Source organism: Tribolium madens, unplaced genomic scaffold, assembly GCF_015345945.1.
Source record: "Tribolium madens isolate multiple individuals breed KSU strain unplaced genomic scaffold, Tmad_KSU_1.1 Scaffold_1;HRSCAF=32;Tcas5.2_LG8, whole genome shotgun sequence".
In the NCBI taxonomy this organism is placed as follows: domain Eukaryota; kingdom Metazoa; phylum Arthropoda; class Insecta; order Coleoptera; family Tenebrionidae; genus Tribolium; species Tribolium madens.
In genome coordinates this window covers 8,178,174-8,198,125 of record NW_025400984.1, presented here as the reverse complement: position 1 = coordinate 8,198,125, position 19,952 = coordinate 8,178,174, and the positions used below count along the sequence as shown (strand labels likewise).

The 19,952-nt window shown below is 33.3% G+C and overlaps 1 protein-coding gene across 7 annotated transcripts in view; it reads left to right on the top strand.

Annotated features, from left to right (window-relative positions):
* LOC123016414 (protein alan shepard) overlaps nt 1-18,350 on the top strand; it is a 29,301-nt gene extending 10,951 nt beyond the window's left edge. For 2 of the 7 annotated variants that reach the window (XM_044416796.1, XM_044416791.1), the window contains 7 exons: nt 9,770-10,084; nt 10,149-10,384; nt 10,451-10,509; nt 10,561-10,688; nt 11,764-12,195; nt 15,343-15,537; nt 15,595-18,350. In XM_044416796.1, coding sequence (XP_044272731.1) covers nt 9,848-10,084; nt 10,149-10,384; nt 10,451-10,509; nt 10,561-10,688; nt 11,764-12,195; nt 15,343-15,537; nt 15,595-15,789 — 1,482 coding nt within the window. In that variant the 5' untranslated portion in view covers nt 9,770-9,847 and the 3' untranslated portion in view covers nt 15,790-18,350. Of the gene's footprint in view, nt 1-5,663; nt 5,868-8,390; nt 8,445-8,533; nt 8,572-9,769; nt 10,085-10,148; nt 10,385-10,450; nt 10,510-10,560; nt 10,689-11,763; nt 12,196-15,342; nt 15,538-15,594 lie in introns of those variants that run through there. The other 5 variants (XM_044416795.1, XM_044416793.1, XM_044416792.1 and 2 more) reach the window with 5 other exon arrangements.
* Nucleotides 18,351-19,952: the final 1,602 nt, after the last annotated feature.

The window sequence follows — 19,952 nt, the reverse complement described above, 5'->3', positions numbered from 1 at the left end:
TCGGGAGTTTTTCTTCTTGCTGCCAAAAGGAGCAATCGATAGAAAGAGGAGTCCTTGGTGGCTTCCGAAGATGTGACACGAGTTGAATGTTAAGTTGGGAACGAAATTGCGATTTTAAAATGAGGGTTTTTCAAAGATAATAGAGCGCCTAAAGGAGGGGAAAAAAAAACGAGATCGGGAATGGTAATTTTCGGGGAGCACGTGCGTGGTGGTAAATCGCAAGCGAATCGGAAATTATGGAAGTTATGAATATTCAAGGCAAGATGTTTTCTCATTGAGTGGATTTGAATATTTTTTTGTAAATGTTGAAAACAATAATTTAACAACAAGTTTTTCCTAATGAGTTTTAATTGTCTCGATTTACAAATGAGTTATAGTTTTACGTTACTATCTACAAAATAGTCGATATATGACATGGGGCTTAAGCGATTTATTTTAAATTATATTTTTTTATTACTTTTGCACAATAGCAAGCAATAATAATATGCTTCTTAAATTATAATAGATATTTATCTTTAAATACTAATCTATGACTTTTATGTATCATTGATAGTTTTGAAAGTATGTAAGTACCAATTACGATAAAAAAAACATTTTTTTAGCGAAAATTTTAAGAATTACTATTAATATTTGTCCTTAGTGGCGTCTTTCTTTTCTTTGCTTCGATGTGTAGGCAAGAAGCCATCAAAGTTATTTTTCCAAACTGTGACGTTCAAATTAATCTTCGTCTCGTTTTGAAAATCAATACATCGGCAAACATCTGATACGTCAAGCAAAACATGATAATAGTGAAGTAAAGCAATTCACATCACGTGAGACTCTTATTCCAAATAAAACTACGGTTTTAGAAGAATATAATGAAACAGATAAAAATAAAAAATAGGATGTTACAACCGCGATGGCAAATATTTTTTTTATCCTAAGGGTTAGATAAAGCGCGAGAGTGTAATAAAAAATTTACCGAGGATTGTGTGCTATTTTATTCACAATTTCATTTTGTTTAAATAAAAAATATATGTTTTTTTAGCATTGACGTAGTTGCTATGCAAACAAATTGCATTTTTTGGCACTTTTACATATATCACTTTCCAACCAAGGGATAGAATGACGTATTTCCTAACCTTTAAAAGGTTTAAAATCGATAGACTCTGCCCGTCAAAATTAACCGGACAACTAAAATTTTGCGTTTTTTTACATTGCAATATTTTTGTTATTCTTAGTCGTATTTTGATGAATTTTAGTTCGGCTTAAAGAACGAACTTGGCAAAATATTGTAATTTAATTCAATAACATTTCAAGTTTTGTCTTGTTACCTAAAACAGAGAGCATTGTTTTTTTACTTTTTTTTGATACTGAGCTGTAGTGTGCAACAGAGACAAGATTAAGTTTTTACCTATTTCAGATTATTGTCCGTTCTTTTCTTAATGAGGACTAATTTGTTTAAAATTTTTTATCTTCTGGTGCCCCAGAGATACAAAGCATTGAAAGAGACATTGCTTTTCTAATGTTACTAAATATTCGTTCAGAAAGTAGGCTATATAAAAAGGTAGTTTAACCGAAAATTATTGCTTATGTGACCAAAAGAGCACAATTACGTCTTTGAACACAAAAAATCTGAAAAACTTTACAACAAATAAAACGGTTAATTATTGGAAGCTTCTATGCGCCTATTTTACGTTTTGGCACATTCGGCCTACTTAATACGAACATTTATTGAAATCGGAAATGTAATGCTTTTTTGAAGGTTTATATCTCTTATGTCTCAAGAACTAAAATTATGGAAAATGTGGTACCTACATAACTCAGAAAAGAATGGGCAATAACCTGAAATCAGAAAAAAACTTAAGTTTGTCTCTGCCGCACACCACAGCTTAATATAAAAAAACAGTAAAAAAATCAATGCTTTTGTCTTTTATGTATAACATTTACAAGACAAAACTAGCAATGATATTGAATTAAATTACAATGTTTTGCAAAGTTTGTTCTTTAAGCGGAACAAAAATTTGTCGAAATCCAACAAAGAATAACAAAAATATTGCAATGTGAAAAATCGCAAAATTTTAGTTGTCTGCTTAATTTTGACGCGCAGTATATTACTATAGTGATTGTGGATAAAAAATATTTTGTACTGTGTAATAATAACAATAATGTTAAAACTGGAAGAAGATGAACGAAAATAAAACATTGAATTTTTTATTCACTTATAATTACACGAGAGCTTTTTTTCGAAGTAAACTTGACATTTTAATGAGAATTTTGTTTTCTGGCAATTTAACGAAAAAAACTGCTTCTGAAAAAATTACGAGTCCGTAGAACGAGTAATATTTTCTGGCAGTGTTTTGAGTTAAATTGCCTAAAGAAAACAAAACTCAAATTAAAAATGTCAAGTTTTCTTTGTAAAAAAAAAACAGCTTGAGTGTAATTCGGTAAGACAATTTAATGAATACGTAAATCCGATGATGCAGACCTACTAGATTCAGACGCTTTCAAAAGTTAGGATCCGTTTTGTCGCTGTAATAGTTAGGGCAAACTTTTATCGCTCTCTTAGTGACAAAAACACCGCGGCTTATGGAATTTTTAGTGTGAAAAAAATGTCCCTAACGAAATCACGTAAAAATAAAGCAACACAATACGAAAAAAAATCTTTACATTAATGAAAGATTTTGAATCAAAAAAAGAAAAGTTTGACATACCAAAAATGTTATAAAAAAATATTACTCTTGAAACTAAAACCCAAACGACTCAGGGAAAATACAGTTGTATAGATTAAGTTATCACCAATAAATGATAATGATAATTAAACCACTTGTTATTCTGTACTTTACAGAAAAGTTTCGATCTTTAAATTCATAGAAAAACAGTTCTATTACCATTTACGTATTCTATACCATGGTATTGTCATGCCTTACCAATGGAATGCGTACTTGTAGTTTCGTAATTTGACATTTCCTTCCATTTTACATAAAACAAAAGTCTTACATTATTCAAATTCTTAGAAAATTCAGTTACATTTGTTCAAAAAACGATTTTTGTCTTGGTAACTCGTTTTATTTTATAATCTAGTCTAGAGGATTAAGGTCAAGCCAGCGAGGTGGCCGTTTAATGTATTCCACATGTGTACGTAATACCGAATTCATTGTGTTTATGCCAAAATAAAATCGCCAATTTGTCACATTGTGGTTTAGTTATTTCAATATTCATACATAAGGGGATTTTTCCGGATCTGCCGGAATAAATTAGTTATCAACGAAGGGCGACTATGGAGTTAGTGGTCACCCTTTCACGTACTCATAATCCGTTTTATTCAAGCACGGACTCGTTTAACATCAGAATCAATAGAGAAACTTTGTAAGTTCCGGGTCCGGATTTTTTTATAAGTTTGACGTAAATCGCGAAAGTGACTAATTAATCTTTTTTTCTCAAACTAGTACGGGTTGCTATGCTATATATTATGTTGTGCACTCGTACATAATCCAATAACCGAAAAATCAATGGCTATTTTGATGCCACGGTCTGGTAATTGGGCAAATGAATACGGCCTTGGACGTGTTTTATATAAGTAAGGGCTCTTCAAGGAAAAATTCATCTGAGAGAAAAGCGAAAAATACGAGAAATTTATCTGTGTTGGATGAATCACTCTGTATATTTTTTCCGGCGGCCATTACCCTTATTTCATGATGATTAATGCACAATATTCGTAAGTCGAATGGAATGCAAACGGTGCGCCGGATTCCTACAGGTGTGTGAGATTTTTGTTTTGGAAAAAAAGCACCCGTCGACAACATCAAAATCCATAATAATGTAACTCTCCTCGACGAATTATGGTTATTAATTTTTATGATTTTGTTTACCTCGTCTGTCGGGAAAGACGAACGAATTTTAGTTTTCTGAACCTCAAACAAAGTAAAATATTGAGGTATCGATGGTTTGGTGGCGTAAATTTTCTCGTCTTAATTTAGTTCCGGTGTTTTTCCGAATTTAATTGCAAAGATTGTGCGATTGTGATAATGGAAAAGGCGCGATAACATCATGATATTTCGACGAACGAGGAAAAGATAACAGTTTTGATAATGGGGACGAGTGAAAATATTAAATCGATAAAAGTTAGGGGCCAGTCAAGGACTGGAAAAAAAAGACTCAAACAGAAAATACAAATTTATTAATACAACTGATTTGTATTGTGTGTTAAGAATAACAACTAGTAATCAAATAACATACATCATAATTTAAAACCTTTATTTGTTTATCGATTAGCAAGAATTTGCAGTGCAAGATAAGTACATGATATAAAATATTATAACTTGTTTTTATATTATTATTATTTACCAAAATACATTAATTGCAACAAATGGACTAGATTTTTGAAAAACTAAAAACTATTATGGACCTAATAGTAATTTCATTTGGTTTTCTTCTTTTTTTTTTGTGTTTTATTTATTGCTTTCGTTGCATGCTCATACCAGGTGAATAAAAAGTTTGGAACGAAACGTTTTTTACTTTATTTTAATTATTTATTTTTTGGAAAAACTAATTGATGAATGATAAATTTTTCTTTTGTTTTTGGGTTCTACAAAAATTTTAATTTTTTGAAATGGCAACCCACTATTATAAAACCATTTTTCTCCTGAAGGTTTTGATCTAAAGATTACAACTATCTGTTTTATATTTAATTTTTTCAAATAAAAACTTTTACATAAATTGCAATTTTGACAAAAAAAATCGCAACTTACAAACAAAACAAAATTTCGTTCTCAAAATACGATCAGATTTTTTATATTACTTTAATTTATATTAATTATCATTTTCTGGATGCAAAAGCCGCTTGGTTCCATAATTTATTTTCACTCTGTATATCTGGAGCTCAACTGGATCCAGATTAGTGAAGCTGGATATAATTATTCTGTGAGCATCCTAGAACTAAATTTATGGACGGACTTTACTCGTTTAACACAGTCTTTCGTATAAATCGTATTGCATCAGTCTTAATTCTATTAAAGTTACGCAATATCATGGCCTGAAATAATATTTTTGATAGTGGATTTTTTTTTGGATTTGGTGCCAAAACTTCAACAGATTAAGTCGTTTGGAATCAACAAACGCTTAGGTCAGCGATAACGAATAATGAATTTTTCTGTTTTTTTTTATTGGGTGAATCATTTCGTCCGGTTCGATAACCGGAGAGGAAGGAAGTTTAACGGTGAATCTTTAACACAGGAAGGAAGAAATAGCAAAGTCAAAATCGCCGTCGATCTCGTTTCTTCGTTCGCCGCAATTAAGTCCTCTTACGGCCTAAGGCGTAGTTTCTAGAGTCGCATCCGGGTCGTCTCGTTAACATTTGCAAGGTGCAAATATTACGGATTTGGTGACTTCTTCTTTTCGTTTTCTATCGAAATATTTCGTTACTTTCACACACCCTCGCACAACCACCACCATATTGTGTGAAGTGAGTAATCCGGTTGGCCTTGGGTACATTTACCATATCGAGTGGAAGGTCGCGATGGATGTAGAAGAGTCTTTCTTAGGCACGGAATGTTAAGAATGTTGAATTACAGTAAGTGACACACATGTTCGGAAAGGTTAGTTTTGTGTGATGGTGGAGTCGACGCAAAAATTTTCGAGAGGTCCTCTTTGACCGGCTGTGAACCTGCTGGTGTTGGTGCTGCATCGCGGTTGGCTTAGAAGATACATAGATAATTCAGTCAAGCGGCGGCTTTCAGTGCCTCACCAACCTTCGAGTTTTAGTCATGTGATCTGTGCATGTGTGTCATATGTTTATGTGCTAGTGTTTTGTTTTGTCGCGTCGCTCTGAGATTTTTCATATGTGATATGTGCCGGTTGTTTAATTTTTGCAGTGTAATAAGGACTAGGTGAGGCCATGAACTGTTTTTAGTGTGTGTGAGTGCATTATTTACCTGCTCCGCGCACGGGTTATTTATAGATTTATCTCTTTCTTCATTTTTCGACTCTCTATATTATTATTCGGTCGATGACTTTCCCATTAAAGTTATTTACTCGGGTTTTATTTTATCTGCGTGTGCGTGTCGACTATAATCGAGTTATGAGACAGAAAAAGCGAATTAAATCGACGGAAAGGGGGTGAAAAAAGCCTTTTTTAGGCTTGATTGACATCTTATTAGGGTTTTTCGACGTTGGCCTAGGTCATCTTTGAGATTTCTTACGTTCTAAAATCAAAGCTTTTGGCACAAGATCAACATTTTTGAAACTGGACTAAAATTTCAATTTGGTTAAAGTTTTATTGAACTCTTTTTATATTCAATGAGTGATTCCGACGAGTATTGGGTACACAAATAGATGGCCTTAAATGTATAAAAGACGACAAATAAAAGTGGACATTTTAACATGATTACTTGTTTTAAGGTGTATTAGATAAATTACTGTTAAATTTTGCTTTAATTTAAAAAAAATAATGAGCGAAATTATCGTCCGGAACTAGTTATGACGTTAAGAATTTCAATTAAAGTTATGTTTTCTGGTTTTGTGCAGTATTAGTTTAACGAATGTTAACGCCAATTAAGTCTATAATTTTTTTCTGAATGGGTTTGAGTTTGAGAGTTTGTGCATCTTGAGACTTTTTTTTATAAAAATGTTGTTCGCAGGCCTTTGGTCTTCAGTGTAACAAAAGAAACAGCTTCCATACTTCTATGTAAAAAAAATATGTTTAACAAATCACTATTCTTTCTGTTTATTAATAATTTTAAGGTTTTTTATGATTCCTAAAGTCTGTCTTTGCTGGAAGAACTGTAACCCTTAAACGCAAAAAGCATGAGAAATTTTGAGTTTTGTGGTATAGATATTTGTTTTATTTAGTTTTTGTGAAAAGCAAACACATTCAAAGAGTCTCTAGACATTAATTTTTTTTCTTTAAAAACGTAAATATTTCGGCATGGTCCATTTTTATCGGATTTTTCCAGTTTCATCGAATTTGTAACAATGCGAATTTCTCTCGATCGCAGATTTTTTTCTCAGAAGAAAGTAGATCAAGATCGAATTAGATGAAGGAACTCGAAGCGGTGGTTTTAATTTGAATGTTTCGCATGGCTTCGCAGACGTGCTGTGACCTTGAGGGGGTCGACGGACCCGAAGTAGGCTCCCATTGAGTCCACGAAAAATTCTTTTGACAAAAATCACGTCGTCGTTCCCATAGATGACCGCTGAGATCATTTCTCACCTGCTATAAAATAATAATTTCGCTCATCTTGAATGTAACTTCTTGTCGAGTTAGTGACCTCTACTAACCCACATTTCGAAGCTCTTGCGATTCCTCCTGCGACCGTGGCGGCATTGAAATGCATTCCATCACGGCATGGCCGCCATTGGAATGCGCAACTCTTGATGATGATGATGGGTTTGATCCTGATTTGAGTAGAATTTTTTTTCGCGGTTCCGGTTTTTTTTTTTCTTTCTTCTTCCCATGGGGAGGGTCGGATGCAATCACGACTTGCATGTCCGAGAGTTTGCTGCTCCCGGATGCAGCGGCAAGTGAACGGGGCCGCAGAGAGAGGCTTTCTACGAGACTCACGTGACCGGTCGCTCTTTACCATTGACACATTAACATGGTGCACTTCACCTTGACGTGCGACACTCCAGTAACGGACTTCCGGAAAAATGGAAATTAAGAGAAGAAACTGATTTATTGAAAGAAAATGGGTTTTAAACACTGTTTTAGTGGTTTTAAAAATATTGCTTCAATTTTTTATTGCCACCAATTCACCAATCATGAATTTGTTTTGAAAAGATATTATTGCAAGATAAGATGTTATTTACGATAATTTAAATTTATTGAAAATTCACAATATTGGAGACAGTTGGGGGAAAATGTACAAAGTTGTGAAACATTGATTGATTTATTGGATTATTCACTGTCTTCTAGTTCAAACAATAACAAATCTAGGTCGATATCTTTATCGTTATTGCTGGAAAAAGTAATGTGAATCGACGGTAGGAAATGCCAAAAGCGAGTCTTATTTGCTCTCAAACATTGCTACATTCTTGAAAATTTTCTCATACAAGTATACATACAATCTAGAAATTTTTCCGAATCGTTGCTATTTTCGATCGTTATCATCAATTTCGGACTTTGCATTAATAAATTCCAGGTTATCTCTGAAAGAAACTAATTAACATCCGTTTCCGAGTCGTTATCTCCGTCAATTGGCATGTAAGTGGAACGTCGTTCCCATCACCAGGAACGTCGACAACCTAGACCTACATTTGCTAAGCCGTTTGCAAAAAAACAAAATATAGACACTGTCAAGGTCGTTTTATCAGTTGGAAGAAATTTTTTTCTTAATCAGTGATTCATCATCCCTTCCACCAAACACCCACAATAATCTTATCATCACAAAAGCGGCGACGTTTAGTAACGTCACGACGTCGTTAAGGTGCGTTCACACCTACCATCATGACAGATCGCTTAGTTGATGGTTAGTCATTTAGTGCATACGTGCGAAATTGAAAAAGTTTCACACACACAACAATAAGTTTTTTTTCTTTCTGTTTGGATGTGTTTCAGTGATGTTGGACCCTCTATTTGATTTTTCTTTCATGGAGGTAAATTATTGTTTTGGTGTTTTGTAACAAAATGCGAATAATAAAACGCTTTGTTTATGAAGCTTAGTTTATCTGTCGTTGATGTGATAAGGTGTTTAGGTTGAAAGGTCGCTTTTCATAATTTTGTGTTTTCTTTGTTTGTATTGGGAATTGTCAGAGGTCAATGGAAGAAAGAGTCATGCAGAAAAATAACATTCTGGATCGTTTAGATCATCTAGAGTGACTCAAATAACGTTTGAATTGTTGTGAAACGTTTCCTTCCAATAGGGAATAAAGTGACGCTTGAATAAACTGAATACACGTTTTAACAAATTATTTGACATTTGACAAATTTATTATTTTTTATATACAGATGTTTCAGAACTTCTGCCTTCTGAGGCAGGAAAAGTGATGTAAGGTAAGATACCTGGAAAAAATGTTTAAGAAATTTTATCTATAAAACTTTTTAAATTATGGAAGTTTAAATTGACTACTTATTTTTGTTGGAAAAATGATTTTGCAAGTTTTTTACTACAGGCTATTAGAAGAGAAAACAAGCAAGCTGTATCCTAAATTGTAAATATGTTTAACGTTATTTGTGGCTTCTGTTGGCTAAAATTTTGTACCATTACTAAATAATTATAAAAAAACATAACAAGATCATTAGTAACATTAAATAGATACAAAAAATGTCAAATGTCAAAAAATCAATATCAAATTTTTTTGTCCAATAGAGTTTTTTAAACATTTTTCTATGTTCTTATCTTACTTAGAATTCTTCTCTGGGGTGCGAGTTTTGAAACAGCCTGTATATGTATTATTATGAATTTAGTTTGTTGGGAGGAAAGTTTTATATGCATCTCTGGAATAATCATCGTTAATCCCTAATTTCGGCTTGTTTATTTTTTGATACATAAATAACTATTACTAGGAGATTATCAAAAATAATGAATCGTGTAAAGAAGGCTGTTACAGTAAGAGGAAATAAGAAATCACACAAATTCGTCACTGCATAATTTCGAAATCGGTTTCCTAGATAATCACAATCGATGAGGCATTGCCTCACTTTCTGTTTCCTTTGTTGCGTTTTCTCAGCCTTTGTGCCAAAGTTGGCTCAAGAGCATTATCCCGCATCTAAACAAATGAAATTTTTTCGTCGTGGTTTAAAAATAAACAGTCGAATGTGAATCACTGGATAATAATTGTGTTATTTTTGTAGAATAGTAACGGAGGCGGCGGCGGATCGAGGACAGCGTCGTTCGGCGGCGTGAAGGGCGGCGGTGGCGGCGGTGCGCCCATGGCCACCCYGCACCAAACAACGGGGGCCTACCGCCAGTGGGGCGGCGTCGGCGGCGGCCACCAGCACGGCCATCCAACAACAGGAAGCACCACGTACTATCAGAGATATCCGGTGAGTCAAACGGCGGCCGCAGCTTCGACGCCGGCGGCGGTTTCCACCGTCACGCAACAGCAACAGCAACAACAACAGGCCTCCTACACGCCCACCACCACCACTTATAACTCTTCGAACTCGGTGAGTGGTTTTGGTGGAGGCGCCGGGCGAAGAAAACTAATATATATATATTTTTTCGATACAGTACGGAAATCAGAGAGTGCCAACGGCCACGTCGCCATCCAATACGAGTAGCTCGAGCAGTCACACGGGCAGTCAAAGCGGCACTGTATCCACATCAGTTAGTAACAACATGCCCAACAACACGAACTCATCGCCAAACAGTTCTTCCGGTTCAGAACAACTGTCCAAAACCAATTTGTACATAAGAGGACTGAATCCGACTACCACTGACAAGGATCTTGTCAACATGTGCCAGCAGTAAGTCGCACGAGTGGCTGGAAACGCCTCCGATTTGATCCCATTTTTTCTTTTTTTCTCTTCAAGGTTCGGTACCATTATATCCACCAAAGCCATATTGGACAAGACGACAAACAAATGTAAAGGTGAGATTGTATTGTCATTTATAAATGTTTTATTAAAAGAAATTTTGATAGGTTATGGATTTGTTGATTTTGAAAGTCCGTCGGCAGCAGAGGGTGCAGTCAAGGCTCTTACTGCAAATAACATACAGGCTCAAATGGCGAAAGTGGGTATATGGTATCATCAGCGTAGACAAGCCACTGTACGTTTGCATGCAAGTAATACCTAGCTTTACCTACAAGTTCTCTCACAGCGATTTTTTCCGAAATTTATAATAGCCTTTAAGGGTGGGCGAAGAAGAATTCCATTAAAATGAGAAAAACAATCAGGACAGTTTTAGTTAACTAAGTAACTACAAACTGGCTTGTAATTAACAAAATAGAATTTTACTCAAAAAAACTTTGTTAGTCATTTGTTGCATAAACATTCTTTTGTTTGTTCTCTCCACCCTTAAATGGCGTCGCGAGGTCAAATCAGTCGTATAAAGTACATTTCCTAGTACGTATTTATAACAAATCTTTTTTCTTCTGAAAATATACTCACCATTGGCCTCGTTTTTAACGATCGTGTGAAACGTAGTTTTTTCGCGTAAATTCTAGCTGTGACAGAGCAAATCAATAACAAAACTCAACTCTAGTGTCGAGGACTGGCCATGCATTGTTTCACACAGAGAAAAATACAAAAAGTCACTAGATTTGATTTTAGTTCTTTTTTTATTTTTTTTGTAATTGATTTTATGTTATTACTGGTAGTTTAGAACTTGTCATGTGCTATGCATAGTTGCATGATTTTTCCAGGTTTATGATGCCCCAATATCCCAATTAAAAATATATAAAACTGCCTGCAGTCACGATGTAATTTTTTTGAAAATATTATTATTATTATTAGTATGGGCACTGTAAAATATGCATACATAGAGAGTAGGTTTGTTTCATGGATGCTGTGCTTGGTTATAACAAATCCATGGAACAGATTTTTGATTATAAATGACTTCAATAAAATTTGGTTGCATGCTGTATAAAAATATAACAATATATTGCATTTTTTGTACAGTTGAAACATCTAATTGTGGATTGTGGCACTTATTTCCCTCTAACTAACAATATAAACTTATATCAGACTCACTGTGAAATAAGTTTGGGTTATTTTTGACCGACGCTATCTGTCTGTCGTAATTGTAACAAAACCCGGCCTTAAAAAAGAATCAGAAATGACTCAATCTGTGTTGCACCCTTTATTCATTAATTGTTTTTTCTATTTTTGTTTTTTTTTTCTAGCAACAAGAGCAAGACCCCACCAATTTGTACATAGCTAATCTGCCCTCTCATTTTAAAGAATCAGACTTGGACAATCTCTTGTCGAAATACGGTCAGGTGATATCAACGAGGATCCTTCGCGATTCAATGGGAATTTCGAAAGGTGTCGGTTTTGCACGCATGGAAAACAAAGATAAATGCGAACAGATTATAACGATATTCAATGGGAATACGTTGGCCGGCTGTAAAGAACCCCTATTGGTCAAGTTCGCCGACGGTGGCAATAAAAAGAAAAATATGTATAAGAATAATGAGAATGCGAAAATGTGGCGTGACGGCACCGAAGGCATGGCTGTCGCCGGCTACGATCCGAATACGTTGGCACAAAACGGCGTCGCGGCGCAGCATATGATACCGGCGGCCATATCCAACTTCAGGGCACCCTACGGACAGGTAATTACCCACAAATCACTTACTCGGCTTAATTTCGTTTCCTGAAACAATTTATCGTTAAATAAATTCTATTGGTTCTTTAATTGCTATAGAAATATCAATCAGATCTAATCAGGTAACAATCGAAACAATAAATTTATCTAATGTAAAAACCGGGTCTTAAAATTTAGATAGGGGAAAACCCGGACTAGACGTCAGCGCTATAATCCTCTTATCTTTTTTTTTTTTGTTTACACAGTAATAACGTTTACTACATTTGTGTTTTTTGGTCCAAAAATTGAAAAAAACTGACTTTTTTTCATGGCTAAAGGATTTTGTTAAGATTTAATTGTGTCCAAACATAATAAAAAAAAATATATTAGAATATGTAGTTGTTTATATATCAAGCTAATAAACAGCTATTTTAATACCGAGAATCTAGATAATGCCAGAGGCGACCAAAGAGAGCCGAGGGCATTTTCGTTCGAGAGATTGACGATGCTTATTATTCCAAAGGTGCCTACAAAACTTACTTCTCAACAGACTAAATTAATAAAACATAATATTAAATAATTTGTCAAAATATTCAGTTTATTAATTCGGTATCAAGGAGTCTGTTTATGTCAAAAAAACACTCAAAAGATTTGATTCATTGAATACCAACCAGTTGATTCTAGTAAAAATCAGTATTTCATTTATTTTATTCATGAAATAATAAAGTACCAGATTATTAGTTAAAAACGAGGGAATACAGCGTCACTTTTGAGGAAAGAGAATAAGTTTACATTAATAAAAGATAAAACTTATTTTCATTTATTAAAATTAGAATTAGTTTTAAAATGCATACGTTTTGATAATTTTTTTCGGATTTGAGTTTTTATAGGAAAATTAAGAATTTTGTCTGCAACATCAGCTGTTATAAATTAATTAATGAAAGTATAGAAAAAAATAATTTGTAACAATCCAAAACTAGTATTCCATAGCTAATAGAGCTCTGTATATAAATTTTTTAAAGTCCTTATAGAATCGTATCAAAATTGGTATTCTCTAAGCATCTATGTAAACATTCAAGTTATAGCGCTGTAATTACCCTAAAGTCTGTTTTTTATTAAGTGGAAATGTCAAACAGTCTTAACAAATTTATTCATGGTAATTTTTGGATGTTGGCAGTTCCAGTTTTTAATTTAATTAATAAAAAATGGCATTCAACAAAAAAATCGTCTAAGAAAATTTAGAAATGAAAACACAAAAACGGGAACCAATTGAGTATCGCGAACAGTTTTTGGAAATTTGAAGACGAAAAGTCAGAAAAAGACTACCGCTAAAATTTAGACATAATTTGTAATGTAAATTTGCTAAACATTCTCTAATTTTTAGTAAGAAATTAATGAGAATCTACATAAACATCAAAGAGAAAAAAACGTAATTAAATTAGTAGGATTGTTTGCAACGTTTTTGAAGAACGAGTTGAAGAAGTAACAATTTTGAAACTAAAGCCGAAGGAGAATTTAGAAAATGCATCAACTTTGAGCTCATATTAATAAATTACACAAAAATTTATTACCGATTTTCATAAAACCTGCTTGTACCTTTTACAAAATAACTTTTTTTCTAAATAGACACTCTTTTTATTAAAGATTTTGTAGTAAGAAGCTCATTATTGTCCACAACATTACCTTCTTTTTTCTTCATTTAATAATAAATATAATGCAATTAGTGCAATATTATTACGATCCATCACTGAACTATGTACTTATTATTAACTTTACACGATACCAATAATTATAAGAGAACAAAAATTAGCATCACTGGCGAAATACGGAGAGAAGTACTTATAATAAATTATTGAGGAGTGACATTGTTACTATGACAATATATCGTTATAGAGACTATAAATAAGTCTTTACGGTCAACAAATTTCTCGCCATAACTTTATAGAGACTTTAAGCTTATAGAATTTTAGGTATAGAGAAATATTTCCTTAGAAAATTTGATTTTTACTTATAGTCGATAGCTTAAAGAGTTATAGCGCTATAGCACGTATTTTTTTTTACAGAATAGCACCATAGGTTTTTTTTTTAATTTAATAAAAAATAAATATCAATATTTTATGGAACCTTGTGTGTAATAAATTTTAAAGAATTCTACTGCAGTCGGTGTTTTTGACCACTAGACTAAAGTAAATGTTTTTTCCTACGATCCTAATCACAGAAAGTAAGATATTCCACACTAATTTCAGAAAGGAAAGTGACCAATTATCTCCCAGGGAAGTAAAAGTTTTTCTCCCTCATCTATCAAAATTGAATAAAAATTTGGCTTTTTCTCTCTGGATGGTGGTTAGTGCCCTCGACAAATCTCAGGGAGGAAAAGATACACTTTCCTTCCTTGTAATACAAATAACTATTTTTTATAATGTAGACATTTTCTAAAATAAAAATGCGTCAAACAGATACTGTTTTTTGTTGGGGGCCTATTATAATCATTTGATAAAGAAATAACAAAAATTTACACAAAATATTCTTTTCAAAATGAAAATTAGAAAATTCGTGTTTACAGAAGTTTATTGATTTATAAGCAAATATACAAATAAAGTCTAGACGATAGTAAATATTGATACGTTTTTGTATTTATTAATAGTACGCTCTATAGTTAGTTTTGAAATTTTGAGTACTGTAGGCAAAATTTACGTTGTTGGTAAAGTCAGTTATTGTTTTTTAATGACACCCTGTTTTTTTCATTTTCGAATGTACTTTGAAATTAAGAAACTGCATTTTTTCAATAAAGTCTCCTTTTTTAAATGAAATATCAAATAGCCTTAACATTGATACCTCTAGCAATTTATTTGTGGTGAGTTTTAACAGAGAAGTTGACAGTTCTGGTTTTTGATATTTTAAAAACAAGTCTTCAAATGTTAGCAAAAAAGCTTCTAAGAAAATTGAGACTAAAACAGAAAAACAAGGACAAATTCAGTACCACTAACTGGAAATTTGTTTAGAAAAATACTGTGGAACAGTGTGAAAGCAAATCATAAAATTGCAGGTTTGTAAATGCTCAAATTTTTAGCAAGAAATCAACAAGAATGCACATAATCATGTGGGTAGGAACAAGAGAAAAGTTTACACTTATTTTTTCTACACAAAAAAGTACAAATATGTTTGTTTTTTTCAGTATGCCGGCTACGCCCCCAGCGCGCAATGGGTGCCGCAGTACGTAATGCCAGCCCCGATGCCTCCCGTGGACGACAGCTACAACCTCACCGGTCATATGGCGCCGTACAAAAGCGACGGTCAAGGCCCCCGTGGCATCCCCATGATGTTGCCATCACCGGAGGCGGCCGTTCAATACGCCAACGTCATACCTCAGGTAAGTGATTGTCGTAAATGACTCTCGACTGGGTCCTACGGTTTTAGTAAATTCAAGGATATGCTTTATTTACAGTTGACTGCTCAAATGCAGGCCATGCAATTAGGCACCGGTTCGTACATCTCCCAACCGTATTCGTACTATCCGTCACATGTCATCCATACGGTACCAATGGGTGATTCCGAACACACTTCTAATGCGGCTAGTCCCGAGGATCCATATCAGGCATATCCGCCTGCACCACCTAAATAACTTAACACTGAGAAAAAGTAATTTTTTTATAATTGTCACACGAGTTGAATGTACGGATTGCACCCGACGAATTAGAATTTTTTTTGGATTTTTTTTTTGAGTCAAATACACTCAAAGTGGATTTTTTGTTAGTCTAAGTTATGGCACGATCGGTGTATTTAACTGTGTCGACGTCCGTTATGGTTTTGCTGCTGTTTTGTTTTCTGATTTCGGTCAATTTATTTTAATTGTTAACAATTAAAACAAGAAAAATGACTGAAAATACGTGTAAAGTAGGTATTTTTGATACAGTATGTTCCTAGTTTCAAACATTGTATTGAAAAACCGGTTATCTGTGTAAGAAAAGTGGTATTTTCTGTTAAAGTTTCGCGCTTTTTGTGAGTGTGTGTTGTACATAAATGTTACGAGCGGATTTTTTTCTTACATGGATAGAGAAACATACCAACACATTTAGAATTTTTTAGATTAGAAGACGAAACATCGTTTTTTAAAGGTCTGACGGTAGATACAGCAGTGAAATGATGCAAACCGTATTTGATCTTCCCAAGCCAAAACGGCATAGGTTAGGTAAATTAGCAATTTTATTTTTTGATGAAGATCTACATAGGTAGTTGTGTGCGCACCGCAGATGCGATAAACTGCTCATTGAAATCAAATAATTCTTCCTACCATCTATACAATATGAACTGAACTTCCAATAATGTCTTATTTATTTTTATTCAATAATTTATTGAAGCTTTTCACTTGTCAAAACCGCCGATTTGTTTTTTTTTTTTGTTCTTTTTTATTTGAAGGTTGCACAGCAAAGGTAGTTTTGTTGAGTGGAAGGCACTTGTACATTATTTTATTTCGACTTGGATCTAATAACCATCTTGATTGACATTCCAGTGTCCGAACGTGGAAAATTATTTATGAATTTCATTTAGAAAAGTTTCCCGTTGTACAGTGCAATTTTTGTTTTTATTTTTTAGATTTATTTATATTTATATGAAAAAGTATATATTGGGGATTCTTTCCTAAATGGACTGACTTTAATAACTCTATTTATTTCGATGATAGGTATGCTACGACTGAGACAGCTGTGATTTCGTAATTTTTTCGCTTTTTTTGCAATTTTCGGAGTGGTTGGGTCGTAGTGTATTTGTCATGTTTTTCAATTGTGACGCCTTTACGAAAATCGAGACGAGGCTACCTGGTCTTCAAGCCCTGATGTTAGTTTTTATTTAAAAAAAGAAATAATAATTAAGTTTTTCACTTTCAAAAGGCCAGGTCATGAATGGATTTACACGTTATTGAAATCGTGCCTTTTCAGATTGTCCATTGACAGGGATATACTGAAATATTTTTAATATATTTTTTTAACTCGGTGTTTTCATGAAAACCGACAACCAAATTTTTAACTTCTAGTTGTTTCTATGTTGTAGTACAGTGGTAATGTTCGTTTCTGTTATTGATTTAGATTTGATTGGAGGTCAGGGTATAGTGCAAAGACACATTGTAACCACTGCTATTGCAGAGTGTCTTTAACGGCCCTCCATCCAAAATTCGTTTGTGTGTAAAATAGCTTATTGGGGATTTTTCGATATGCTCTCGGCCTTCGGGGTTGAAGAAAACTCCCTCAAAACGTGCTTAAATATGCCTTATATAGAAGTTCAGAATGAAACTTATGACGACACGGCGACTTGACCATACAATATTTGATTCGGATTATTGTCGCAAGTGGGGCTTGTTTTTCCACACACACGAGTTATATTGCGCCTGCCCACCACCGCCCCCCCAAACTGAATTGCCTATGTAAAGTATATTTGAGAAATAGCTGCAACCAAATATTGTATTGACAACACTTTCACTAATACGAGAAATTTTTACATTGTTAACTGATAGGCTCAGTTTATTTTTGGTATACCGCGATACCACTTGTCATAAGTGGTATTATTTAACTATTTTTAGACCGTATTAACGATGAAGTCAGCGACTACCTATAAGTCTTGGTCGGGGGATCACCTCCGGCCTCTGTATAAAGTACGCGGATTGTCCGCACTTAAATTAAGAATAGCTTGTAGAGTAGTTTAGAGTGTTTAGTTTTTAGGCTTTAGCTTAGATAGTGTTAAGATAAAGAAATAAAAACTAGTTAGATTGTAGGTTTAGGCGTAAGATGAATGAACACACAGAGATGCAGAGAAAGAGAGTAAGAAAGAGAGAAAAAAAAACGCTGGCCTGGGCTGAGGCACGAGAGCGGTTTTTAGTTAGTGTTTATAGATAAAATATAGTATATATATTTAATTCATGCTGGATTGGTGGCCACGTTTAGCAGCAACGTCCTTTTGACTTGTTGGTGAGGAGTGGCTGGACTCCAGGTGGTGTTTAGTCATAAAGGTGCATCGCTGCGGGCCTCAGCCGATGCAGAGACAATATTCTGAATGTCTCGTGGTTGAATACTACGTTAGCATAAGTAAGTGTTTTTTATTGTTGATTAAGTTAAATCTGTATGTTTGTTTTCAATTCTTTTGTATTGTAAGTCTATTTCCTTTGTGTTGGTAATAAATTGTATTGTCCAGGCACAACATTATTCACATTACCTATACCATCTTATCCCGATTTTTTACAATAATTACATATTTTAGTTTTTTGCGAAACGTTCAGTACACTGAGTGAGATTAATCAATTCTTAAGGTTATTTGGCAAGCTAGAGTTTTTGTTAAATAATTAATTTTCTTATTACTGCGTTATTTAATGTACTGTTTGAAATTTTTCAAAGATATTAACATAAAATAGGTTTGACAATTTTTCTAAATTGGAGTACTACAGTGTACTTTTGACGGTTTAAATATAGCCACAGCATTTTTGTAGCATTCACCAAGATCATTGTCAGTTTTTTCGTATTTTGAATTCAAGGGGAAAAAGTGGAATTATAAAATTTAATTAATGACATACAGGTTGCCCATTTTATCTATTCCCGTCTGAAGCAGCAAAAATAGGCAACATAATATACATTTCATAAATTATTTGGTGTAAAGTATTAACTATTCTAAATTGAATAATCATAGTCGGTGCTTGACTATCGAAAACATTAAAAACAATTAAATTCAAAACTCAAATGTATAATAATGGGAATAACAGCAAGAAATTAACAAATTATTGTATTATTAATTACTTATTTATGAAATTTAAGAAGAGTACAGATAAAATGGGCACCTGTATCATCAAAATCTTTGATTCAAATTATTTAATAATCAAAATTTTTCAAGCAACAAAAGCCAAATTATCTGTGAGAATGTATTTTAAATTATTATGTATCATAAATGACTTGCCTTGTATAGTTTTTAAATTATAAAATTGCATAAATTATTAAACAACTGTTTAATTACGCTGGTATTCAAAAACAACGTACGGGAACAAAGATTTGTGAAAATTAATTATCGGTAATGTTGCTACCTACTTAAATAGTTTGCGGTTTGTGTCCATGCTATAGCATATCTATAGAAAACTGTTTTAAATTATCAATAATATTTTTTGACAGAAATAGGGAGGAAACTTTATTTTTAACGGACGGATTGCATTATAAAGCTTTTTGATAATCAACATTACAACATAATTTGTTTGTGTATTTTACACACATCTGTATATTTGGTTGCATACATTTTGCATTTTTATTTCAAAATTGGTTACAGCCAAACTAAATTAGTTTTTTTGTGTTTTATAAAAAATGAATATTATTTAACTAATTTGATTTAAGTAATAACTTTAAGAGTGTTAAAAACGTTATGAAACAATAATGTATTTCATTGAATATTTATTTGTGTTTACTTAGACTTTGAATGCTTTTCCTTAAAATTAAAGACTTTATTCTTACTTTTGCCTAACTAAACATGAGAAAATTAAAACATAAGTAATACACAACGTAATGATATCAAGCTTAAAGTTTACAATAAAGGTGTCTATATCTTAACAGTAGTTACTTTACCTTTACACTGTCAGTTGGAAGTAGTTTAAATAAAATAAATTGTGAGTAACTTATTCCTGAAGATGTTCAAAACAGACAAAAGTCGTCTTTGCTTCCATCTGAAGCACGCAGGAAACAAGATGACATTCTTTACGGGTGCTTTTTACGGACGCCATCTCTTGTTTTATCGTTTATTAGCATAACATTTTCAAATTAGCAG